Here is a 26,963-nt window from a genome sequence, read left to right on the forward strand (position 1 = left end):
AGTGAAATAATCTAGGACAAGAACTTCTTAACTAGTCAAAACAACTAAAATCTGGATTATTGTGCTCAAATTGAGATGTCTCCACCGAGCGCAACGAGATGTTGATGTGCCGTTTATCAGAAGTGAAACTCTAAACTTAAATAGACCTTTGTGTGTCTGACAAGAACGAGAAGACGCTTCTGAAGATGGAAGCGAAACGTCCTCAGCTGGATCAACACAGCCCAGTCGACGAGATTTGGAACATCTCTACAACGATGGACCATTCCTGGATGACTGAGCACGTCTTCCAATTTATTCTCTGTCAATGATAATGAACCACAAAAGCAAAGCTGATCGCTGTTTCAGGCATTGGATCTGGCACACCTGAACTCTATTGCTAACCCTATTAGCATTAGTCAGTCGCTGAAATGTCCAAAACATTGCGCGAAAATAATAATAGTAACAATAGAAAGGCACGTTTTTTTCCCCCCAAGACTTCTGAAACAACTTCAATTATTCCCGCCGCTGACAGTGGCTTATCTCGCACAAAAGCCACCCACAAACATATTGACAAAAAGGCATTGTGTTCCAAGTTTGTAATTATACGAAAAGCTCCAACTTATCATATTGCGCGAATGCACTCTGCTGCGGTAGGCAATCTTCTGAAACGGTTTCATCAACACGAAAACAAAAAAAAAGATATAGACAGTCAAAAAGGAGTCCTTTTGAGTCATTTCTTTAAATCTTAACACAAAAAAAAATACTATTCATATAATCCCAGGCAATGAGAGAAATCGAAAAAAGATTCTTGGGGATGAGGATGAAAGGAAGAGGATGAAAACACAAAGAACAAAGTGACAAAAAAGCGACAAAAGTATGACTAAAATGTGATGAAAAAGCAACAAAGAAGTCACAAAAGAGCGACAGAAAAAGCAAAGAGCGACAAAAACATAACAAAGAACAACAAAGCTATGAAAACAAGACAAAAAAAAGCGTCATGCCTATATGATCTGTAAGCTCCAGTCGAGATGCTTTCAGATTTGGGTAAAGCCAAACTGGGGAACATGTGCTTGGTGAAGAGGTTAATAGACCAAGCCAGAAATCCAAAACGGCTGATATGCAAAACAAAAAAAACAAAAAAAAGTGAAGCTGCTGGACAAATCGTGGACAACAGTTGGAGAACGCATTGTTGATAGTTCACCACCACCACCATTGTGCGTAATACCACCCCGCATCATCATAATCACTGAGCTCTTTTCGAGAACACAGGGGTGAGCGCGCTTGCCAGTCGTTGCTGTCCATCAAACGCCGCATAATTGGCTTGAAATCCTCAATTCAGGCAAAGGGGGGTCGCCGCGCGCAAATGGAACAATCACTTTCGGAGTTTTGAAGTGTGTCTGTTTTGTTTTTTTTATGCGTAACGTAAGACGCGAGGAGTGTCTTGCAGAGTGATCCGGTGCTTGGGTGTTTGACCCCCCCCTCCCTCCTCTTCCTCTTCCCCTTTACAACCACCCACCCGTCCAACCTTTAAACCATTCACGTCCTCCTCGTGTGCGCGCGTCTCCCGCACGACCTTGGCTCTGAAGACGCACAGGCAACCAAAACACAGCCCCATCCTCTCTCTCTCCCTCTCTCTCTCCCTTCTGCATCTCTCCGCTCCTTCTCCTTCCCTTCCACGCCACGACACTTTCAATCCCCCCCCCCCCTCTCTGTCGTTTCTCTCCTCGCGTGGCACTGCGTCGGGGACCGCGCTCGTGTTGTCACGTAAAGGAATGTCCACTGTGGTGAGCATCAATCGGACATGCGAGAGCCGCCGTTACGCGCGCGCTCAACTCCTATCCAACGAGGCTGACTCACGCACAACAAGAAATGTGCGCATAGTCGCTCCACTTTGTTTTTTTTTTTCTTTTTCTCCATTGCCCCCCCCCCCCCCCCCCCCCCCCCCCCTCCCAAAAAAAAAAAAAAAAAAACACCAGCATCCCCCCCCCCCTTCTTCCACCAACTAGAAGAAGAAACACCCTCCACCGACATCAGTATTCAGCCCGTGCAGCGCGCACGCAAAGCCACATTATTATTATTACTAACGGGGGGGGGAGGAGGAAACTTACCTTTGCAGAGCAGGACCAGGAGGAGGGAAGCCAACGCGTTCCGCAGCACAGAGCAGCCCATGACGGAGAGAGTTGAGATCGATCCCCTTTTTTTTTTTTCCCCGAAATCAGATGCCGTGATATTCCTTGCTGTGTTTACGGAGCTGGCTGGGCTGGCAGGCTGGCAGGCTGGCAGGCAGGGGGGGGGGGGATCTCTGCAGAGCCAAACGACGCAAAGAACGCCAGTAGCGATACAGTCCAAACTTCTAAGTGCGAGACTATAGAGCAAAAGGATAAAAATCCACCACGTGACTTTTCCAGGCGTGAAGTCCCGTTTACAAATGCATTTAAAAAAAAGGCTGATTGGAGCTGAAGGGAAGGGAGGAAAAAAAAATACAAATTCCGCTCAATAGTTGTTGGAGAAAGATACAAATTTTGAGCAGGAAAGTGACGCCAAAAGCGGTGCAAAATTGTGGAAGCGAAAGCAGCGCTGTTGCCGTGTAGTCTCCGAGATGTGGACTCGCGGGGAGCTGGACGGAGAGTGTGAGTGCGCGCGTCCTGGGCAGTCGCAAGTGTCCACTCCAAGCGTAATTAGCCCGTATAGCCGTACGTCTGTGTTGGTATGCGGTGCGTCGTGGAGGCAGGACGGAGGAGAGCGGAGCGGAGCAGCAGCAGCAGCAGAGGCACTCCGCGCGATGCTCACGAGAAACGAGCGCGCTGATTGACAGTTCAAGGAGAGTCCCGTTCTCCCAATCAGCGCGGACCCGAGGAGGGAGGGAGGGAGGGAGGGAGGGAGGGAGGGAGGGAGAGAGGGAGGGGGAGGGATTTACGAGCGCGCGCGAGGGGGTCCCGCACGGAGACGCATCAGCACCAGCGCACACGCGGGCGAGTCGAGAGGTGGGCGGGCCGGCGGCGCAGCATCCACAGCAGTTTGCGCCGGCGCTCGTAATCAAAAACTGTGATTTACGGCGGGGTCTGTGACTGAGACTCGGGAGAGACGGCGGGCTACACACGCGGGGGACCCCGGGATAAGCGCAGGGCATATGGGACATGGGGTGATGGGACTGGGAGTGCGTATAACCATGTGGGGGACTGGGTTGGACGATCGTATGGAGAGGGAAACTGTTGCGGGCAAGGGGCGCATCTGGTGATATCGGAGGGAATAGAAGAATTAACATCTGACCTCTTAACCCCCAAAGCAACAAAAAAACCGCGCCAAACACAAACCAAAACAAGCCGCAAAACCGATGACAAAAAAGCAACAAAAAGACAAAAAGTACACCAGAAAAGTGGGTGACGACGCAAGGACAAATCTTAGATCATTCTTTTATTACATTCATTATGTCTTCTTGAGTAATGAACTTTAGTTTTTTGGTTTCTTTTTGAAAGACACTAGGTAGAAACAAACAAAGCTGTTCAAATAACTTACGTGTTTCGACCATAGACTGTAAAAAAAAATGGACGTCTTCTGCTCACTCCTCCCCGTTTACCATAATGACCACACGGTCGAGGGGGAATTCATGGCGGATTTACAGGCTCCCCCTCCCCAGCTCTGACGAAGCGTGTTCCTAAAAAGGACATAAGGGCGGGATCTTCACCGTAGACTCGGCCCTTGCGTGACGTGTAGCTCGCGCTGCTCCAATGCTAACAGTCCGAGCCTCATTAAGTACGAGATTTCAAAAATTCATATTACGTAAACCAGCCTGGTTTCATATATTGTGATTAACCCAGCGTTATCTCAGGAGGAATATCTAGCCTAGTCTAGTGTTGAAACAATTGAAACCAGGCGTTAAAGTTGTTTTTAAGGTGTCTAAACTCCAATGCTTTTCAATGGGCGCCTAGTGGCCATATGGAGGTACTACAGCAACCGCGGAGCAATGGCAGCCCCCACGTTCGTGGTCAAAAAGCAGGGCAGCCAGCGGCCATTGGGTTCGACGGACAATGGACTTACTTCCGTCTTCGTCAGAGGCGTCTCCAGACGTGCCTGATGCGTTTATTGCTTATGTCAGTGTGGCCACGCCTGGGAACAACAGGCACGTCGGGAGACGCCTCTGACGAAGACGGAAGTAGTTCCTTGTCTGTCGAAACGCGTAAGGTATTTGAACAGGTTTGTTTGTTTCTACCTAGTGTCTTTCAAGAAGAAACCAAAAAACTAAAATCTTAGATCAGTTTTAGCTGTCAAATGAGGCGTTACCCAGGCCTTTGTTGAGACGCCTTTACATTTGGGTAAAGCCAAACTCGAGAAATTGCACTTGGTTAAGTGTTTGAGCTGCAAACCAACCAGGTTCTTTTTTGCGCTATTTTGTCCTTTCATCTCCAGTTTGAATGTCTTAGGGAAAAAAAAACGTGTTGTATTCAAGCGAGGCCATTTTAACATCAAAAAAAGAGAAACTAAAGCTATGAGAAAAATGAAATATTCAAATCCATTTTACTTTTCAAGACAAATGCTTCACCATGCCTTTTCCGTCACGGTGTGTAAGTAAAATAACAACGTCGAAAGACCATTATTCAGCAAAAACAAGACCGAAAAAGGCATCTTGCATCTTTTCCCTTTGCATCCTAAAAAGATTACACGAAATGCCGGACTGCAAGATAACAAAATTCCAAATCATTTAAACAGTTAACAAAGCAAAACTCAGCACTAAAGCTTGTGGGAGTACAGAGCGGGGAAAGACTGTTAACAATGAACCAACGGAAAAGAGAAAACAGGGGAATAGCGCAGGATCTGAACGACGTTACCGCTGATAACACAGCCCTCAAAAGTCCCGTATGATTCGTACAAACACTGGCCACGAGTCGTTTACCATCGGTTACTACCACAACACTCCCGCAGAATTACTCGCTTGTCAGTTTGCGTTGGAGTTTGCCCCTTCCATGACACGGGGCTGGTGTGGCTCAGAAAAAACTCAAAATCCCAGCAGGAGACGGAGAGATCCACTCCCATGGACGGACAGGCTATAGAGACCCAGGGCCGATGGGAGTCCCGGATGGTCAACACACATTACCTGATGTTTCCGGTCTTAAACAATTTTATAAAGATTTAGTGCGATTATAGAATGTCTGGGGGTTCACACATAATGACTGAGAATCGTAAGAGCGAACACACTACACTAGGGCTGAAACAACTCATCGATTAATCGACAACTAATCGATTATTGAAATAGTTGTCAACTATTTTACTAATCGATTAATCGTTTTCTAGCAAACACTGACTTAAAAAGAGCAAAAATTACATGATTTTAAAAAAAAATTTTTTTATGGAAACCTACTTTTTTTTTCCAAGTTAGGGTCTTTAGTGTTTTGTACATTGAAAATTTCATAAATATCTGTCTGTGTCTCATCCAATCATAAAGCAGTGTTTACGTGACTGAAGGCACGGGGGAAGACCAGACAGGTCCTAAAGAACTCGTCAAAGCTAAGGTAAGAACATATCTCAGTATGTAAAAACGGTGGCCTATTCCTTTAAAGGTGGCGGTTCCAGGAGGGGTCATTCCGACCAATAAATGGTAAATGGTTTCAACTCATATAGTGCTTTTCCAACTTCATCAGCCCCAAAGTGCTTTCCAGCAAGGAACCAGTCACCCATTCACACTCCAATGTACACAGAGGCAATGGATGCAAGGAGGGTGAAGTGTCTTGTCCAAGGACACAATGAACCCCCGACCTTCCGATCATGAGAGAACCTGCTCTACCAACTGCGCCACTGTAGTTTGGGTCGATACCTGGGATTTTGAAACGACATGGATATTGACAGCGCGGTCTTCGGTACGCATTTCCGCGCGTAAAAAGTACGGAGCGCTGACCGATGTCGTCCCTATCGGAGTATCTTGAATCGCTCCGACACAAACCACAGCTGCAGTGCTTTGTTGTCACCATTATTCTGTGGTTCGGGGCGGCCATTCAGCTGAAATTGACACGGAAATGCCACTTGATGGTATTGAATGTAATGAGATATGCACGCATGCGCGGTCAGTCCAGATATTTTTAGCACAATTGGGAAACCAATAAAGACAGTAAAGGAACAGGAGGGAACACAATGGGTCAGGCCGTCCAAACAGGGAATCAAAACCGAGAAAAGGACAAAGCAGAACACGTCAAAATAAGTGTCAATCCTCCAAAATAAAGAATCAGCGTCGGTTGTTTCCTGTCAACAGCAATTATCCTGCGCACACCCTCTGCAATTTGAAAACCCAACGGCACTGAATGAAACACAAGCCACATTTCCTTCATAAATGTCACCGGGGGAAGAAAGTTCCACCACAGCAGATGCTCCTCATTGATGAAAATAAACATTTGGCAAAAAAAAGGCCTCGTGTTGTTTGGAGAGTCGGCTGCAGGTGAGGCGGGGACAGGAGCCTCGCGCCGCACCATCTGATTCTAATGGGAAGGAGCATAAAGCCATTTAGGGAGACACTTTTATATTTATGTGCGCCCGCTAATGAGGCATTTGTAAACATGCGAGCGCGCCCCGAGTCTGCTGCGGAATACTGGAAACATTTGGAGAGGGGAAGTGGGAAAAAGGGGGCTGTGCAAAACGCAGAGTTTATATCACTACTGAGGATACGGGAGGGGAACGTAAATGTGGCAAAAAACTAGTAAATGTACAGTTCAAAAGGGAAAATGCTATGATTGTTTGTTAAATAGTAGGGAAGGAACTCAGATTTGGGTGCGACTATGTTACAAACCACTCATATATATTTTAAGTCAGCATTTGACATCTCACTTTTGTTGTAACCTGCAGCACACCGGCCAGAAACATTGTCTTTTTTTTTTTTTTTTGGGTGCTAAAATACCGAAGTTTCCTCACCCAGTCCTATCATAATGTGTCAATTGCTGATTCATATCTTCATTCATCTATGGGGCGATGGGTGACAGGAGATTTATGGAGTGTAACCACAGACAGCGATGATGAATGTTAGGTATTTTCGGCTCAATCCCTACGAAATGAGCTACAACAAAAAAGCGGAATACTAACTTTGCAAAAAGAGTCGTCCACAGTCGACCTGAAGGGCCCGTTTTCTGGACTTTTCTTCTTTGACGATGTTCTGTTGTGATTAGGGCTGGGGACCGTTGAAGGATACCAGTCTGGTGTCGGACAAAAAGGTTTAGGTACAACTGGTATCGAAGAAATTAAAGCATCGAAAGCAGGTAATGAAAAAAGGATTTTATCTTTAGATCCAATGTCGTTGGTTAAGGGACAGCATTAACCTGTTAACTCCCACCTGAACGGATCCCATTTCCTCCAGTTTGGCTTTACCCTAATCAAAAAGCTGCTTGGGAAAAAAGCACCAAAACAGCCACGAAAAATGAGAAGAAAACAAGGATGTAAACGCAACAAAAATGTGACAAAAGTTCAACAAAGATGTGACAAAAATGTGACAAAAACTCAAGCAAAAATGTTACAAAAATTCAACAAAAACTCAACAAAAAAAATGACAAAAATTCAACAAAAAGTGACAAAAAACTTAACCAAAAAGTGACAAAAAATCCACAAAAATGTCACAAAAATAAAAAATAAAAAAAAAGAATAAAAAAACATAAAAAAGGTGACACAACACAGCAACAATGCGAGGAAAAAGATCAATTTTGTGGGTCTTAGCTTTCAAATGAGGTGTTACACAGGCCTATATAATAGCCAAAGAGGACAGAATGCATTTGGTTTAGGCGGGTGGTAAGAGGTTAATGGAAGTGACTTGGGTTTTTCAGCTCAAATAAATTATTTTTTTCACAATTTCTGCCCAATTTTTTACCTCAATTTTTATTGTTTGCCCAATGAATGCTCAATTTTTCCCATTATTTTCCACACGATTCCTTCTGCACCATTTATTCTGGTTTCCCCAATTGTTCCCCCTAATTTTTGCTAATTTTTTTATGAGCAATATTTTCCTGATTTCCCGCATGTTTCCTAATTTGTTACTCAATTTACTCCACATGTACCTGATATTGTAAATTTGCAGATCTCCCACACATTACTGTATTTTGTTCTGTTTTCTGGTTCCAGATGACAAACATTTTAGTATAGATATCAGAAAAAGTATTCGGAATCGGTATCGAAAACCAAGTATTATCAAAGTACTGGTATCAAAAACTAGGATCACATTGCCTGTTTGTACATACATGTACCTCAGCGTTAAAGGAACAGGCCACCGTTTGTACATATTGAAATATGTTTTTACCTGAGCTTAGACGAATTGATACGTACCTGTCTGGTCTTTGTGTGTGCCCTCAGTCACGCAAAACGACCAAAGATGTTGCTAGCATTTATTTATTTATTTTTTTTCTTCATTGATTTATTTGACAGGGACATTGCAAGTCAACATAGTACAAAACAAGCTTGTTACTGATGCGATGCAAAAAGAGTTCATAGCTAGTGCTAACTTTCAACTCCAGTCCCCGGTTGGGCCTTTCTACACTAAATTAATATTTTCAATTTTATCTTAAAAACTTACCTATATACACTATATAAATCATTTACACACACAAACTCAGTGCTATTTACAAATTTACAAATTTACAATTCTGTTGATTTCTGCCAAGACTTAACTCCAGAGGTGAACATTTTAAACTCGGTCATGGTTTTAAGTTCAGTGGGTAATGAGTGAAATGAAATAACTTTGCACCTTTATATGTAAAGGCAGACTGACCAAATGCAGTCTTGCGGTAAGGAACTATGCAGTTATTATTGATGGAGCCTCTTACATTAGCGTTGTAATGTAAGAGGATCCAAGAGGCTCTAATGTATTTGGCTTCTCCCAATGTATTGCTATAGCTGCAAACAGGGGGTGAAGTTGGAAGCTTCCACACTCTTCCACAAAGACCAGACAGGTACGTATCAACTGGTCTAAGCTCAGGTGAGATCATATCTCAGTATGGAAAAACGGTGGCCTGTTCCTTTAAGCATGACAGTCTAAGCTTTGTCTATTTGGCCTTGTCCAACAGCTTAATCGAAGCCGGGGCTAATGAGTTTTTAAATCTGCTCAGTGGACAGCGTGGGTAAAATCTCATACTCTGAATGCAGAGCGTGTGACGGATCACTCCAAGTCTTGTTGGCCAGACGCAGACACTTTTTTTTTCTCCAAGCAGCGTGGACGAGGCAGCGCAGCAGCTTTGTTCTCCAGTTTGAACGGAGAGGCTGCCGTACCACGCTGTGACGCTGCACCTTGCTGCACTCTGCGAGGGAAAATCTTTGGCAGCAGCACGAGGTAGCCCGAGTCACAGCAGGGCAGCGCCACCGAGGTCCTGATCGTCTGCTAGAACTTCCTACCGGAGGATTAACCTCACTTCACATGGTGCAAACCCCACACAGAAAGCTCCAGAACAGTATTCCAACCCAGGACTTTCTTCCTATGGGGCCAGAACCAGGGGCGGACTGGCCATATGTCCGTTCTGGAAGAGCACAGAAGGGCCACCGGCTCTAGGGCCACCGGTCCCGCCTCAACCGAGCTTTACCCAAATCTAAAAGCTAAAAAGAAAAGCATCAAAATAGCGAGAAAAAGACGATGAAAAGTCAACAAAAACGTGAGAAAAACACGGACAAAAAAAACCCTACAAAAACGTGAGAAAAACACAACACAAAATGATAGAAAAAATGATTAAAAAAACAACAAAGATATGACAAAAATGTGGCGACGTGACGAAAAGTTTCCATCACTTTTGTAGATCTTAGCTTTCAAATGAGGCGTTACATTGTTGATCTCCAGTCGAGAAGCTTTTAGATTTGGGTAAAGCCCAGAATATTAAAAAAAACATGAATCTAAAAGGAATTCCGTGGAGTATGGTGTACCACAAGGTTCAATTTTGGGACCAGTATTATTTATTATTTATATGAATGATTTTGCTTCTGTTTCTACGACCACCTTTCCCGTTCTTTTTGATGATGATACGGATCAAAAAAATAATAATAAAATGCTGCTAATAAAAAGCCAAACTGGGGAAAATGCACTCGTTAATGTTAGGGCGGGTGGTAAAAGGTTAAAATATGTATTTGTGGAAGTGCACAATTACGCTAATTTGGGCCAGGCTGGTCAGAGTCCAGGGCTGTTTTTCAGTCCCAGTCCGCCCCGGGCCAGAACAATTTTGTCCCCGCTTAAAGTCAATACCTCGACTGTAACCAAATCGTAAAGGGCCAACCTGATACTAGGACGCTTCTGAATGCAAACGCCTGGTGTGGATGTGTGGTGTGTGCATATTTAAGCAACGCTAATGTAAGTCAAAGAAGATTATTCTAATGAAACAATGAGTCACAAAGAGCCGGAGAAGCCGAGTTGCGCCGGGCACGGGCTCCATCTTAAGTTTATTGAGTTGTTTCTTTATCCGCTGATTAACCAATTACAGCCTGATTACCTCTGAGTGTGTAAGTAACGAGGCCACGCTGGCTGAGTTATAATACACAGACAGGCTTCACAACACAGAGACACGAGGGGTCTCGCCAACTGCAGGGGAAAAAAAGTGAGGCCAGTTTATAGTCAGCTAATCAGGGCCGAGTATCAATCACTTAGCATAGCCTGGTTGTAAACACTTGTTATTCCTTAATAATTAGATGTGAGGGGGGTAGTGGTAAACTGGGGCTGCTGTGTGGAGTTAAGTGTGCTTCAGTGACACACTTGTTTTTTTAACAAGAGCCTAAAACCCACTGTGGTATGAGACGATTAATGTATACATGAGGTATAAAAGATACACGTGTTGTGCATCTCTTTTTCAAATGTTTTATCATATTAATGTTTGAAAGTGTTAAAAAGCAGTGGTAAAATGAAGCCCAAGGGTCAAAGGGTTTAGACGGCAGCATATATTTTGCCAAAAGTCTTCGCATTAGCTCATACATTTGAATTACATTACATTCTTTGTCCATAAAGGGCTCCATGTGATGACTGTCCACACTTTGCAGCCATATTAGCTTCAAAACTTCAGAGAGGCTGTACATACGATTTAGAAGAGTGTTTATAAATATATATCCAAATCCATACGACACGAGTGGTCGTTTGTCTTATCCCTGAATTACGACTATATAAGACGTCTACTAAAACAGCGCCCCCAAGCTCCCATTGAGGGTATGTACATTACATTTAACCCAATTCAGAAACGACTTTATTTTACGTAGTAACTGAACAACTTTGACGACGATTCCAAAAGTGGACAATTCCATGCTCCCAACTTTGTCGGATAGTTGGGGTGGCCCTGAATTACGACCATATAAGACGTCTACTAAAACAGCGCCCCCAAGCTCCCATTGAGGGTATGTACATTACATTTAACCCAATTCGTAGTGTTTCTGAACAACTTTGACGACGATTCCAAAAGTCAAACGCAAAGAAATGAATCACAAACTTGCCAAATACCCCCAATTGCAATATATGTTCAGGCAAATAGCAGTCTCAGTTCTTCAGTGTCAAAAGCTCTCCAAGCGCGCTCTGCGCTATTAAGCATCACACCTCCCCAACCGCAGCAGAAGCCACAATTTACCACTCTCATATTATATTATATAATATTATATTATATAATATTATATTATATAATATTATATAATATTATATTATATTATATTATATTATATTATATTATATTATATTATATTATATTATATTATATTATATTATATTATATTATATTATATTATATTATATGGGTAAGCTGGGTCATCGCCATTTTACTCACAACAACAGCGACACCAAAGCATTACTTACCATTGATGCCTTCGTGTCTTCTCCTCCATATGCGTCATTACCAGCTCCATATCTCTCCTGTCTCTTCCATCTCTGTCCTCAAACGTCCTCGTGTCTCAGACTCCGTGTCACCCGTACGTCCGGTTGTCCGGTGACCGCGGCGAGCCTCGGATCCGCGCCGGGTTCCAGTGCATGTGATGCGGGTAAACTCCTCTTGTCATCCCGCCAAAGTCGGGCCTCGGCTCCGCTGCTGTTCTCCACAAAGTCCTGCGTCTCTGTCAGAGTTCCTCTTGAGAACGTGCTCCAAATGTCCTGATGAAACTGATGTGGTTCATTCCTCCACAGTTTCGTCATTTAAGGATAAAACATATAAAACATCACAGCCGTGTTTAGCTCGCAGGTTTTTGAACTAGGTTTGACGAACACGCGCTCCATCCATTGAAAACACGTGAATCAGCTCGAGGGCGTTTGGGCAGGTGAGCCTGCGCTCTGATTGGCTGAAGGGTCTGCTACGTTATGATGTCATATCCAGCAGTATGTCTTAATAATTATCATTATATTATAAACAATCTGAAATAAACTGCAGTAGAGCATTCGTTCTGATGCCTGTGATTTATATGGACTAAAGCAGAATTTTTGTAGAGAAAAAATAAAATTTTAGTTTAATGATGGAAAGAAAAAAGGAAAAAAGATAAAAGTTTATGTATTTGATTCTATTTATTTATTTATTTGTAAATGCTTTATTATCTACTATTTATTTATTTATGTATTTACCGCAGCATTAACTTTTCTTCCTGGGATCCATTTATTTGTATTTTTACTGTTAGTCGACATGAGTAATGATATTATTTTGAAGTATCTGTACTCTTGAGTGTATAGTTCTCTTTTTACTCAGTAATTCTGCAAGCAGAAAACTGAATTTAAAAAAAATGAAAATGAATCAAAGCGCAATGAATATAAACCTGTATTAATTTTCTTGTGTCTTATCATAAGAATTATGTTTTTTTTTCCTGGGGTATTATTTACACATCAGAATTTTCGCCATTGTTTTATGTTCTGTCTCTGCTTTATCATCATTAAACCTTAATCATACAAACATTTCCTCAGGGGCTTTTCAACAATTATAAACAAATAAATAAAAACATAGCTACTTCTCATAGTATTCATGAAACGTGAACCCTCACGTGTCATCTGGACCGTGAGGGTTCGCACATACATGTGGGGGTCGGTTGATCATGTAAATGTGACGTCAATGGAGCTCAGTCAATGTAACATAAAAGTTAGTGTGGACGTTTGACCATTAAAATAGACCCTCTCAGGGTTGTAGACCAGCTCATCAAGGGACCCAAAGAACTGAACACAACTGGACTGTCCAGAACTCCATGAAGCACATCTGTCCCTGCAGCTGTTCATTAGATGTTACATCATAGGGAATAATGATGATGTTCCTCTGCACAAAACAGATCAGAAATAATGCAACCTCCTCATATGTTACTATTTGATAAAGTCACGTTTACATTTCTATATTTTATTAAAACACACTTGACAGTCGCCTGTATGATTTACATGATGGCGGCACATGTGGCTGAGTGGTTAGTGCTCTGGCCTCACAGCAAGAGGGTCCTGGGTTCAATTCCCTGTCAGTGTGGAGTTCCCAACATAAGACAAGATAAACGTTATTTGCCTCAGAGGGGTTAGTCTTGTGCTACAGAGGCGCTCATCCACACACACAGTACACACAATCAGACACTGAACACAAAGAGCCACATCTGCAGCGTCTCTATTACAGATAGATAGAGCACATTTGCATTAGGTGAATCCTCCAGCGGGTGATTCTGACCATCAGCCTGGCTCCACATCTGGAGATGGTCCCCAGATGCTACACGCACCGGCCCACTGCTCCTGACGGGTCACCTCAGTCGAAGGAAGGGCCAAATGCAGAGACACATTTTGTAATGTCACATAAATGATCTTAACCCTTAATCTTCACTCATGTGTTTAGCCCATTATGTCATGCATAGAAACACATACGGGTAGAATGATTATTATGACCAAGACATTTATTTTGAATAGAAAAATAATAAAATGTGTAACATTAAATCACAGGCATCAGAGGAAATGCTTTACAGCATTGGAGTTGGCATATGGCGGAGAAGAAGGACTCACGAAGACATCAATGGTGAGTAATGCTTTGGTGTCGCTGTTGTTGTGAGTAAAATGGCGATAACCCAGCTCACCCATATAATATAATATAATATAACATGAGAGCGGTAAATTGTGGCTGCTCCTGCGGTTGGGGAGGTGTGATGTGTAATAGCGCAGCTGGACGTTCAGCTCCTCCACAGGTGTGGCAGGGCTGAAGACCTGGGGCTGATATTTGCCCGAACATCTATTGCAATTGGGGCTAATTTTGCAAGTTTGTGATTCATTTCTTTGCGTTTGACTTTTGGAATCGTCGTCAAAGTTGTTCAGAAACACTACGTAAAATCAAGTCGTTTTTGAATTGGGTTAAATGTAATGTACATACCCTCAATGGGAGCTTGGGGGCGCTGTTTTAGTAGACGTCTTATATGGTCGTAATTCAGGGATAAAACAAACGACCACTTGTGTCGTTTTCTATTGGAGGACAGTCGCGTTTATGGGGATTTCTGACCATTTGTCCAGAAGTGCATTTGTGAGGTCCCACACAGAGAAGCCCTGGCTCTAATTTATCTCAAATGTGTTCGTTGAGATCAGGACTCAACTCCTTTGTGCATGGCTGCAGAGTCATGTTGGAACAGAAGAGCCACCCCAACTATCCAACAAAGTCGGGAGCATGGAACTGTCCAAAATCTCTTGTTGCTGAAGCATTGAGAGTTTCTTTCATTGGAACCTAGGCTCCCTGCGCTGTAATCCCCTCCACAAAACATCACTGGCACAAGTACAGACAAGCACGACTCTCCTGACAACCGCCAAACCAACACTCATTCATCAGATTACCAGATGGAGAAGTTTATAACTCTGCTTACCCGTAATGAGCTGAGCTTACGACCTCAGCGCACTATGGGTCTGCAAATAGTCTTAAACAAGATTGGCCAGTACAGGACTGCCAACTGTTTCTGGTTGTGTGATAGTGTGATGTGAAAAGAAAACTTTTGACACTGTCATCCCAGTATTCTGAATGAAAGTCTGATAATTCAGTGATGAACTAAACAGTTACAGGCTGCTTGTGGCCAGTGGTACGACATGTTCCTGGGGGATTCCAGGGCCCCACTTCTGCCCCTGCCATTGAACATGTCATTGTAGTAGGAATCAGTTATACTATTGTACTTGCAGAAGCCGCAGTAATAGATGTATGTTGGTAACAGTGGAGCCTTTCAAATATTACCAGAGATATTGATTTGTATTTCTTTCTCACCAGGAGTACTTTGCTGACTTAAATACAAAATTCATGAAAGCATAAATTGGATTAGCTTTGAATGACTGCGGGTATGTCTTATCTCAGGTGTGTGTCAAACTTTCAAATCACTCTCTATATCCAAACCTCTCAGCACGACACTAACCACTCTGCCAGAGACAGCGTCCCTGTTTGCTCAGCACAGCGTCATTAACACGACTTATGATTGCAATCAGCCTAGTTTCTCTGCGAAACCTGCGCCCATTATTCCTAGACCTGCCAGGAGTATACCCTTTTGTTTGTTGTTCCAATTTATTTCATAAAAGTGGGAACACCTGAGAAAATGTTGACATGAATTTGCATTTCGAGTCAGATTTTTACAAAAGCCAATTACCCCCAGACCTCCGCGGCTGCCATCGTCAGCGCCGACATGAACAGAGAGAAGCAAGGCTGTGGGGAATTTGTCTTTTGGGGAAAAAAAGTCTGAAGGAAATGGAACATTTGGAGACACGTTGTTTAGTTAAATTCAAGTCAGTAATCGGGCGTACTATTATGTCATCTGTCAGAGAGATTATTTAAGCTTCCTCTACAGCCAGTTATCTCAGCTATTTGTAATATTACACCCACTTATTACTTCAGTGGATATTAATGTCAACCATAGGATTCTGAATGTATACATTTTGTGCTCATGAGGTGATCACTAAATGTAATGTTTTCACACACAGTGAGCCGCCATGTTGGAAGGATCATGTGCTTCTCCACCTTACAATCATGACCTTCATAACTCACGGAGATTAAGAGTGTTTGTAAAGGATTGGAAAAACATGTAGTCTGGCTGGACTGGTTAGAAATAAAAACAATTAAAATACTTTTCATTTATAATGCGCTTGACATTTACCAAACAAATTGTAAAAAACTACAGTAAAAATGACAAGAAAAACAAATTGTACAAACGTAAAAGTAAACACAGCATATGGTTTCAAAATTCAACAATAACATGAATGGTATATTGAAAGTATATTTTGCATATGTACATGCTACACGTTTACCACTACCACTACTTTAATGACACCTGCTTTTCCGTACCGGTGTCTTAAAGAGGGGGTGTTATGCTTTTTTCAATCACATAGCACCAGTCTATATCACACTACAATGATGACCAAACCTTCTATTGGTCTGTAAATGCAGTAAATTAGAATAACTGCCTTGTATAAAATGTCTCTCTCAAAATGGCTGTAGTGAATGTCTTGAAATAGGCCTCTGTCTCTTTAAGAACCTCTGAGCCTTTAGACACGCCCCCTCCACACGCTGTCTGTGGCATCAGTGGGGAGGGGGTTCTGCTGAGGAGCAGTGGTCGGTTACTCGGCTGGTGACGAAAGCTCGGAGGCGTCTCCAGGAGGTGGGGGCGTTCCTAGGAGGACTCAGGAAAAGCTATCCCTAAAATGGCCGCCATCAGAGTTTTTACAGATTACTCAAAAATACGTGAATGTGCCAAGGCAACACTTCAGGCATGTTTTTAATGAGGGAAAGACATAATAACATGATGTAAAGCTTGAAAATGTCGATTTTGCATAATACCCCCCCTTTAAACGTATTTTTTTTTATACTTATCTTATTATAATTAAATTGAAATACCGTGTATATTTCAATTGTTCAGGATCGTTCAGGATGTCATAGAACTGCAATGAAAGCAACTCAGGCTGCAGCAGCGTCACCTGAACACAATTTCTACTTAAAGGAATAGGCCACCGTTTTTACATACTGAGATATGCTCTTACCTCACTTTAGCCGAGTTAATATATCCCCGTCTGGTCTTTGTCCGTGCGCTCTGCCAGGCAAACGGAGCACCTAAAGACTTCCCCCGCTCACTTCCGTCAATAACCTTTAGGAGTTACTGCGCGGACGTTTTGCTCCTGTATCATTACGCCTCACAATATAGTACCCCTTTTTATAAGATAAGATAAGATGGTACTTTATTGATCTCACAGGTGGAGAAATTGCATTCGATGAGAGAGCATCCGGCAGCAGCACCCATTCAGTGCGCACCACTCTTTTTTTTTTCTTTGGTGAAAGATCGTTGTGTCGCGGCCGCCATCTTCACTGTTTTGGTCACAGGAGGAGCACTGGTTGATGGGAAATCCGTAGACGATGACCACGGCGGTGGAGCTCTTGCTTATCTGCTTATAAAATCGACATGTTACATTTCTGTGTAAATATACTTCGCATGAAAACACTTCACGTAACTTTATTTAAATAGGGAACACGTGGAAGAGCTTGGTAGCTTCTATCGTGAGCTTTTTCGGAGCTATATGACATGTGGGAGAGGCTGCGTATGTGCTCCGTTTGCCTGACAGAGCGCACGGACAAAGACCAGACGGGGATATATTAACTCGGCTAAAGTGAGGTAAGAGCATATCTCAGTATGTAAAAACGGTGGCCTATTCCTTTAAAGCCACAACCTGTAGTATTTTTCCCAATAAATAAAATGTAAATACAAGCATTTATTTTCATCATTGCAAAAATACCTCATAAATGTACAAACAAACATGTGCTTTTGCTGTGGGCGGCTCAGCTCTCAGACATGACTGTAACTTGTGACTGGGAGTGGGTACGTCTCCAGCCCGTCTCAACGGAGATGTGACTAAAGTCAGTAGAATTTGAGATTTAAACAGGCTAGGTTCACATCCAAATCCATTCTTTGATTACCCACTGCATTTTCAGTGCCGAGCTGGTCATTAAGAGCATCTTTGTGTTGGTGGCAACTGTGTAGTCCAAAATGTTACGCAGTGTGCCTTTAATCAGCGATAAAAAGGGAGAAAGGACGTTATTACCTCCTGAGCTGCAGGGACAGACCAGATCCACATCAGGACACTGTTTTATTTCAGCTCAACTTTTCTAAACACCAGCTGCACAGTGTCAAAGCCAAACCAACTATACATGTGAAACATCTTTGCACAGTGTGAGCGCTCACTTTTCCACAAACAATCTTTGATATATCCCTCTCACATCTGCCGCGTAAACAGCAGGCAGCCTGCGTGGCAAAGGTAGAGACGTCTTTCTTTTTGTCAAAGCTATGTTATGTTTTTCTCATTCAATCCTGGTTTAGTCCTGGCTTAACAACTGGCTTTAGTTTAGCTGTGGGTTATAACCGGTCTAGTCTCTAAGTCCCAGCTCAGACCTCAGACCACGGCTCATCATAGTCGGCAGTCGCTGGGATAATACGTTTGAAAGCCTGTTATTGGCAGTGTTAATTTCATCTACTAAAATATTTAGTCTTAATTTTAGTCAAAGTGATATTTTTGACGACTAAAATTGGACTAAAACTAAATTAAACGTTCCTCATGAGACTAAAACTATGACTAAAATGTCCAGATATTTTAGTCGACTAAAATAAGACTAAACAAAAATGAAAAGGAGAGACTAAAATCATCCAAACTTCTATTCATATCATTTAAATCCACTGCCAAATGAACAGGTTTGTGCTTTATTCATGTGGGAGAAGCTCCATTAAGTCGAGGACCTTGATTAAATATGATTATAATGACTATTTTAAATGCAAAGTTGACTAAATTAGTCTTAATTTAATGCAATTTTAGTCGACTAAAACTAGACTGAACATTTTTTTTGACTAAATCTCGACAAAAAATAAATTACATTTTAGTCAAAAGACTAAGACTAAAACTAAAATAAAATATGTTGTCAAAATTAACACTGGTTTTTGGGGAGGTAAAGCGTGAACCCCACACATAAAGTCTCGGGTTAGGGAATCTTACCTGGATTACCCAGATCCCACTAAAATCATGTACAATAGGTTAATCCTCCATCCAGGTCGCCCCAGTGGCATCGAGGATGGGTCAAATGCAGAGAATTCATTTCCCTATGAGGATCAATAAAGTATATCCCAACCTATGAAAGATTGTAATGGGTCTCCTCCGCCTCCACGATTAACCCCTTAACTCCCACCTGAAACGAGCACATTTTCTCCAGTTTGGCTTTACCCCAGTCCAAAAGCTTCTGGAAAAAAAGCTGTGAAAATAGCAACAAAACTGAGACGAAAACAATGATGGAAATGTGACAAAAAAGTGAGAAAACATTTACAAAAAAAGTGACGAAAAATTGATGAAGAAGTGGCAAAAATGTCACAAAAATGTCACAAGAAATTGACGAAAAAATGACAAAAAATTGACCAAAAAAATGACAAAAATATGACAAAATGTGACAAAAACATTACAAAAATGTGACAAAAATGTGATAAAAAATTGACAGAAATATGACAAAAAACGACAAAAATGTGACGAAATCCATCCATCCATCCATTTTCTTCCGCTTTATCCGGGGCCGGGTCGCGGGGGCAGCAGTCTCAGCAGAGATGCCCAAACTTCCCGATCCACACACACCTCCTCCAGCTGTTCTGGGGGGACCCCGAGGCGACACCAGGCCAGCTTGGAGACATAGTCCCACCACCGTGTCCTGGGTCTTCCACGAGGCCTTGTCCCACTAGGACATGCCTGGAACACCTCCCGCGGGAGGCGACCAGGAGGCATCCGGAACAGATGCCAGAGCCACCTCAGCTGCTCCTTTCGACGTGAAGGAGCAGCGACTCTACTCCGAGCTCCTCCCGGGTAACTGAGCTCCTCACCCGATCTCGGAGGGTGCGCCCAGCCACCCTGCGAAGGAAACTCATTTCAGCCGCTTGTATTCGCGATCTTGTCCTTTCGGTCATGACCCAAATCTCATGACCATAGGTGAGGGTGGGAACGTAGATCGATCGGTAAATCGAGAGCTTTGCCCCGACTCAGCTCCCTCTTCACCACGACAGACCGATACAGCGACCGCATCACTGCTGACGCCGCACCGATCCGTCTGTCCATCTCACGCTCCATCCGTCCCTCACTCGTGAACAAGACCCCGAGATACTTGAACTCCTCCACTTGAGGCAAGGACTCCCCACCGACCTGTAGAGGGGAAGCCACCGTTTCCAGTGGAGAACCATGGCCTCAGATTTGGAGGTGCTGATCCTCATCCCGGCCGCTACACACTCGGCTGCAAACCGCCCCAGTGCGTGCTGAAGGTCCTGGTTTGTTGAAGCCAACAGAACAACATCATCTGCAAACAGCAGAGATGAGACTCTGAGGCTCCCAAACCGGACACCCTCCGGCCCCTGGCTGCGCCTAGAAATTCTGTCCATAAAAGTAATGAACAGAACCGGTGACAAAGGGCAGCCCTGGCGGAGACCAACACGCACCGGGAACAGGTCTGACTTACTGCCGGCAATGCGAACCAAGCTCCTGCTGCGACGTGATGTGACGAAATGTGACAAAAAAATAGCAAAAATGTGATATAAATTTGACAAAAAAATGACAAAAATGTGCTTAAGAAAATGACCAAAAAAGGGACATAAAATGACAAAAAAAAACAAAAAAGACTTGAATACCCAACAAAAAAATGATGGAAAAAAAATCTGATGACGTGAGGAAAAAGATCCTCTCGGTTCAGGCGGGAGTTAAGAGGTTAACAACCACCTACAACACTTAAGGTGATCTTTCTGTTCATCCCACACTTTAGTTTAGTACACATGGTATAATAATAATAATAATGAGCAGCTCTTCTGTTTGAATGGAAAATCTGTCCACAGTCCTGAGGGTAGTTTTAACAGCCGGTCGCATTAGTGACGGTCCATTGAGAGGCAGAGGGAAGGAAAAAAAGACTTTAGTTTACAATATGCTATACATTTAGACAGATCCAACAGTGTTTGCTTTTTTTAAACACCTAATCTGTCTCAGGTGAGTTTCCTGATGAGCAATATTGTTTCATATTCTGAGCCAGGCAAAAAATCACAATGTTAAGTATGTATATATACATTTCCATTACTTTGCGTGAGTGCACATTGGCAGAGCGGCGAGCCAAAAACATGAAACAAGGGCATTTTAAACATCATCATTTGTGTAAACATGTTCAAATGAAATACTGTGTAAAGCTGATTAAAAAGAAAAAGCAAAAAAAAACACTTTCACCTCCACGTACCTGATGGCTGATGGTTTGGTCCTTGCCTTCATGAATGGATTTGCTGCTGTGTCACTTCAGTGCTCCCAGTGGTCCCTCCTTTCTCCAAGACTGACGTTTATCCACAGCTTGGGTATGTGTGTGTGGGGGGGACAGTTTGACCATTAGACTGCAGAAAACTACACATATAGATGGACTCATGAAGGTTTCTATATTAAAATATGGATATGACTGTATAAAGCGTATAGGCTTCATTTTTTCCCCCACTGCAGCCCCGGTGGACCACAGGTTGGGACTTCTGCTGTACGCCACTATATGGTAAGAATCGTTGTTACTTCTTCATCTCATCTTAAACCAGGCTCTCGCTCCCCGCCGTGTCCTGACCTCCCTCTGTGTGCTGAGAGGAGTCTTATTTGTCAGATGCCGCTTGACGCCGTGGGTGGCTTAGCACAGAGTCAATGGTAAACATGGTCAGTCAACACAGAGCGCTGTGAACGCGAGGGGTGCAGTGACAACTTGCCTATGGAGCTATGGAACCAGCAAAAGTCATAGCAGTTGTAGTATTACTGTCATTTTCTGACCATTGAGTGCGCCTGAATGTGAGCCGCACCAACTCAATGTATAAAGGAAAAAAAAACAACTATAGCTGCAGGTGTCCACGTTGTTACAGGCGCAGTTGAACGCGGCAAAGGTGCACTGGAAATACGCGGTGAAATAGCTCCTGCAAGAGACAGGTGGTCTACAGGAAGCTTACATTTACTTTTATAAAAGTGTGTCTCAGTATGGAAAAACGGTGGCCTTTAAAGAGGGGGTATTATGCTTTTTTCAATCACATAGCACCAGTCTATATCACACTACAATGAGCAAACCTTCTGTTGGTCTGTAAATGCAGTAAATTAGAATAACTGCCTTGTATAAAATTGCTCTCTCAAAATGGCTGTAGTGAATGTCTTGAAATAGGCCTCTGTCTCTTTAAGAACCTCTGAGCCTTTAGACACGCCCCCTCCACACGCTGTCTGTGGCATCAGTGGGGAGGGGGGTTCTGCTGAGGAGCAGTGGTTGGTTACTCGGCTGGTGACGAAAGCTCGGAGGCGTCTCCAGGAGGTGGGGGCGTTCCTAGGAGGACTCAGGCAAACCTATCCCTAAAATTACAGATGACTCAAAAATACGTGAATGTGCCAAGGCAACACTTCAGGCATGTTTTTAATGAGGAAATGACATAATAACATGATGTAAAGCTTGAAAAAGTCGATTTTGCATAATACCCCTCCTTTAAGAACTTAAAAAGTTTATCACAAAGGCAATGAATAGACATAGGTGAACACATCAAACAGGTCCACTTTGTATGTCATGATCAAATGCGGTCCCGGGTGCTCTTCAAGAATGAAGCCAGTGCATTTCCTCAAAAACAGAGTAGAGTGACTTGCTGCGTGTACCTTATTTATTGACTGTCAAAAAAGGCAGTCCACGTTAATAAAGGACGTTTAACTTTGTGTACACGGAGTGCCTCGGATGCCTTTTTTGACTGCTATTAAAGCAGTACTAAGAAACTCTAAGTGCATTTGCAGCTGTCGTAGCAAGTTTTTTACTCATTAGTTGTCTTGGAGAGTAAATACTACGCTGACAGAAAAGACAAAGGGAGAGAGAGATATTGTACATCCAGTTACACAATGGAGATGATTTGTTTCACTCAAACTTGGCTGTAAATACTGCTTAAAGTGGCACTAGCCAACAGTTAGTTTTGCCCGTTAGCCTGTTAGCTTCTTCTTCGTGATTCTATTAGTGTGTATTTGGGCCTCTGACCCGGTGGCAGTCAAGTTGCAATTGTGGTTTTCTGGCAGGAGACACCGCGGGGAGATGAAAGACCCTCCAATCATCTCATTAACATTTGCATTACCCCTAGAAGGACTACGAAAAGGATTTATTAAGGTAAACAAGTTACTTAGTACTGCTTTAAATAACAAGGTGCACACAGCAAGTCATTCTGCTCCGTTTTTTAAGTTTATCATTCGATTAGATTCTGAGATTATTCTTTTAACCCTTCACAGACAGACAAAAGCACCGCCTGCGCAGCGACTCCTCCCAATAGAATGGTCGCATTTGGAATCCCCCCTCCTCAAGGGGACAGCCCCGGGAGTTCCCCTCTGAATGTAGCAGAGCTGAGTCCGTGGTGAATCGCTCAAGGCTGGCTTTTGATTAATTTAACCCACACTTTATTTTGTCCCTCCATTATATTTCAACGGTGAGAGAATTAATCGCATTTATTTTGCACCCGAAGCCATGTTGTAGGAGTGGGAGGGCATCCTGCAGCCCCCGCTCCGGTGTTCAGCAAACATCGCGGACAGAGGTGGAGGAAGACAGTGGTAGGGTTTGCCACCTGTCTGAGTTCTAGTGCAGGTGAGTGGAGTCTTCAGAAAGGAACAGCGTGAGCTCTCCACCGTCTCACAACACAGTTCATTCATTAGAAATAGCCGAGTGTTTTTGGACCCAGGTATCGCTCATGATAACATTACACAGTGTTCAAGCAATCTGCAATATCAATCCCTAAAAGCATGAAGTATATTATTAATGGCCTCGCTTCTGCTTGAACATATTGATTCTGTAACAACTACTCTGTTTCTGTTAGATGATTTTGTAGCCCCTGCAAAGCCGACCAAGGTCAAAAAAGTGCTTGGCCATTCTGTATCTGATGTATGTGATGCAAAATGACATTAATACCACCTGTCCAACTGCACGTCTTCAGCCGCAAATGTGTCGCCTCGTTGCTTTCGATGGGCATTTTCTGAATTTCAATAACCTCCAGTGATGTTTTTGTGTCCTTTCTTTATCATTGTGTTCCAGGTAATCCTCAACACCCTGGAAGCATTTTAAATCTATAGTTTTAAGCCCCTGCCAAAGCTCAGAAATGCCCAGCGCACAATAATCCACACACTTTCTCCTTCAACTATAGTTCACATTCACTTTTAAGATTTATTAGCACAAAAAAAAAAATCACATGCATTTGCAGAACATGTTTGGAGAGGTTTAAACTACAGGGTTCACAGGTGTTGAACAATGTAAGAACCCAATGAGGATACACCGCCTGACAACAAGTGTCCACCTGCATCTGACTAACTGTTCTGATCTGGGGTTTCCGCAGTTAGTCAGGTCTAGGTCCAGTATGTGCCCAAAGAATGAGATCAGCTGACGACCTGAACATCCTGAATGACCAGGTTATTCCAGCACGTCACAACCCCATTATAGATCCAAAGATCCCACGGGGCCCCCAAACAATAGCATATTCAGTCATTCCAAAGGTTTTGTCATGACTTTACTCATTCATTGAAAGAGTGCTTGGAGGCTAAATACTTATTATATAATTATAAATTGCCATAAACTTCATTTCAAACTCATTATTTTTGTTATGTTAATGGTGTGTGATCAACAGAGGTGGGCAGAGCAGCCAAACTATTTACTCAGGTACAAGTAAAATGTAGCGGGTCAAATATTTACTCAAGTTAAAGTACTTATTTATTTGGATCCCCATTAGCTGTCTCCAAATGGACAGCTACTCTTCCTGGGGTCCGGTTGTGTGGTAACTGTTTGAGCAAAAAAAGCCATAAATTGTGAAACAAAACATAAAATAAGGAGCACGAGACGAACTACATCTGTTGTATAGATCAAAATGAAGCATTTGCCGCTTAAATATTTACTGAGTGCTCAAGTAAGAGTACAGATACTTCATTATCATTTTACTCAAGTAGAAGTAAGAAGCACTGTATGATAAAACTAAGCACCCTTTCTTCAATAAAGTTAAATGTATTTGTAACTGAGTACTACTCGCCTCTGATGGTCCACCTTTGGAGGCCTGTAATGCCTTTGAGGCCCCAGACCCAATTTGGGAATGGCGGCATCAAAGGATTTCTTCTTCCCTGATGGCAGAATTCATCGGGTTCTCATTGTGAAAGAATGGCTCAGGGAACCTGAGACATCATTTTCAAACACGGATTGGCTGCCACAGAGTCCAGATCGTGACCTCATTGACAATATTTGAGATGTGCTGGAGAAGACTTTGCACACAGGTCACACAGTCACACACAGTCAGAGCGGCCGAAATGAGTTTTCTTCACAGGGTGGCTGGGTCACCCTTAGAGAGAGGGTGAGGAGCTCGGAGTAGACTCCCTGCTCCTTCACGTCGAAAGGAGCCGGCTGAAGTGGCTCAGGCATCTGTTCCAGGAGGTGTTCCAGGCATGTCCTATTGGGAGGAGGCCTCGTGGAAGACCCAGGACACTCTGGTGGGACGATGTCTCCGAGCTGGCCCCGTGACGCCTGGGAGTCCCCTCCAAGAAAGGTGCATGGAGAGGGAAGTCTGGGCATCTCTGCTCAGACTGCTGCCTCCGTGACCCGGCCCCCGATGAAGCAGAAGAAAATGGATGGATGGATGGATGGATGGATGGATGGATGGATGGATGGATGGTATTTTGTTGTTCTTGTGAGTTGCCAATTGCAAGCGTTCAAATTGCGATTTTTGTTGGATTTTGATCAAATGTGCAGCCAGTGACTCATTTAACGCATTCATACAATTACCAAAAATGGAATACTACAATTCAATTACACTTTTGAAGGAACCGTTGTGAAATTAGAGTAATTGCCTGACCATTTGAAATCATTCTGCCATGAAAAGTCTTTTGGTGAGGCCATTATCCAAACCGGCGTATTGTCCCTGGAGATTACCGACAGCAGGAGCCGCAGGTGTATCATGATACTTAATAGCTTGGACAAAGTGTTTTTTAGAAGAAGTGAGCAATTTTTTTCCCCCCACTTTTTTCCCTTCTTTTTTACCAAGAAGTCAATTTTGGACGCCAACCATTTTATTGTAATTTCTTGGGGTAAGGGAAGAAAAAATGTCTCATCTCTTTAAAATGAATACCAGCAAAAGACTAAGCGTGTATTCACAGCTTATTGTCAAGTGGACTCGGTTTGATTGAGGAAACACAATTGCAGCAATGTGTCTTTTTGTCAGCATTCACAAAGCACTTTTACAAGCTTGAGCTGTAAAAAATGTGTTCTCCCCTTTACCAGTGGGGGCGCTGCAGTGGCATTTGGAAAAGACAGGGGGAAAATGGACAGTGAAGAGCCGACCTTGATCACGACAAACTTAAAGTGACAGTCTGTAAGATTGCAAAGTGAGGAGAGAGTGACGTTTTAAAGAAAACAATCATGTTCCTCTATTCCCATCCTGATTGGACCAGAAAGCCACACCTATTTTGCCAAATGAGGAAGTAAACCTCATCCCTCCCTTGTCACTCTGATTGGACCTGACAGGCCGGTTCACAGGAAAGCTCGTCTCATTGGTCAAAGTCATAGCCCGGGGATTCTGATTAGTTGCTGAGATCAGCAAAGGGAGGGGCTTTAGAAAAAATGTAGTTCTTTAATAGTACAAATTTGTAGATTATATATGCAATGTATTGAATTTGTAAAACATTTAAACTTACAGACTTTAAATCGTTTTACTTTAACCTCTTATATTATGTATTTATTGCCCCTTTCTCCAATTTGGCTGTACCCAAATCTAAAAGGTTCTTGGAAAAAGCATCGAAACGCAACAAAAAAAGAGGCAAAAGACTGACAAAAATGGGCCAGAAAAGCAACAATAACACAATGAAAAAGCAACAAAAAATACGGTTAAAGAGTGATGACAAAGCAACAAAAATGCCACAAAAGAGCAAAAAAAAAAAAAAACGACAAAAACTCTACGAAAATGTGACAAAAACGTGCCGACAAAGCGGCACAAAAGTGACAATCAGTTTATTAGGTCTTCCCTTTCAAATTAGGCCTATAGGCTGCAAGCTCCAGTCGAAAAGCTTTCGATTTGGGTAA

The 26,963-nt window shown here is 43.0% G+C and overlaps 1 protein-coding gene across 1 annotated transcript in view; it reads right to left on the reverse strand.

The window, feature by feature from the left end:
• iglon5 (IgLON family member 5) overlaps nucleotides 1-2,214 on the reverse strand; it is a 373,448-nt gene extending 371,234 nt beyond the window's left edge. The window contains exon 1 of the mRNA XM_079561958.1: nucleotides 2,088-2,214. Within this exon, the coding sequence (XP_079418084.1) occupies nucleotides 2,088-2,148 (61 nt within the window). The 5' untranslated portion in view covers nucleotides 2,149-2,214. The remainder of the gene's footprint in view (nucleotides 1-2,087) is intronic.
• Nucleotides 2,215-26,963: the final 24,749 nt, after the last annotated feature.

The sequence above is a fragment of the Gobius niger genome, assembly GCF_951799975.1.
Source record: "Gobius niger genome assembly, chromosome: 8".
Lineage (NCBI taxonomy): Eukaryota > Metazoa > Chordata > Actinopteri > Gobiiformes > Gobiidae > Gobius > Gobius niger.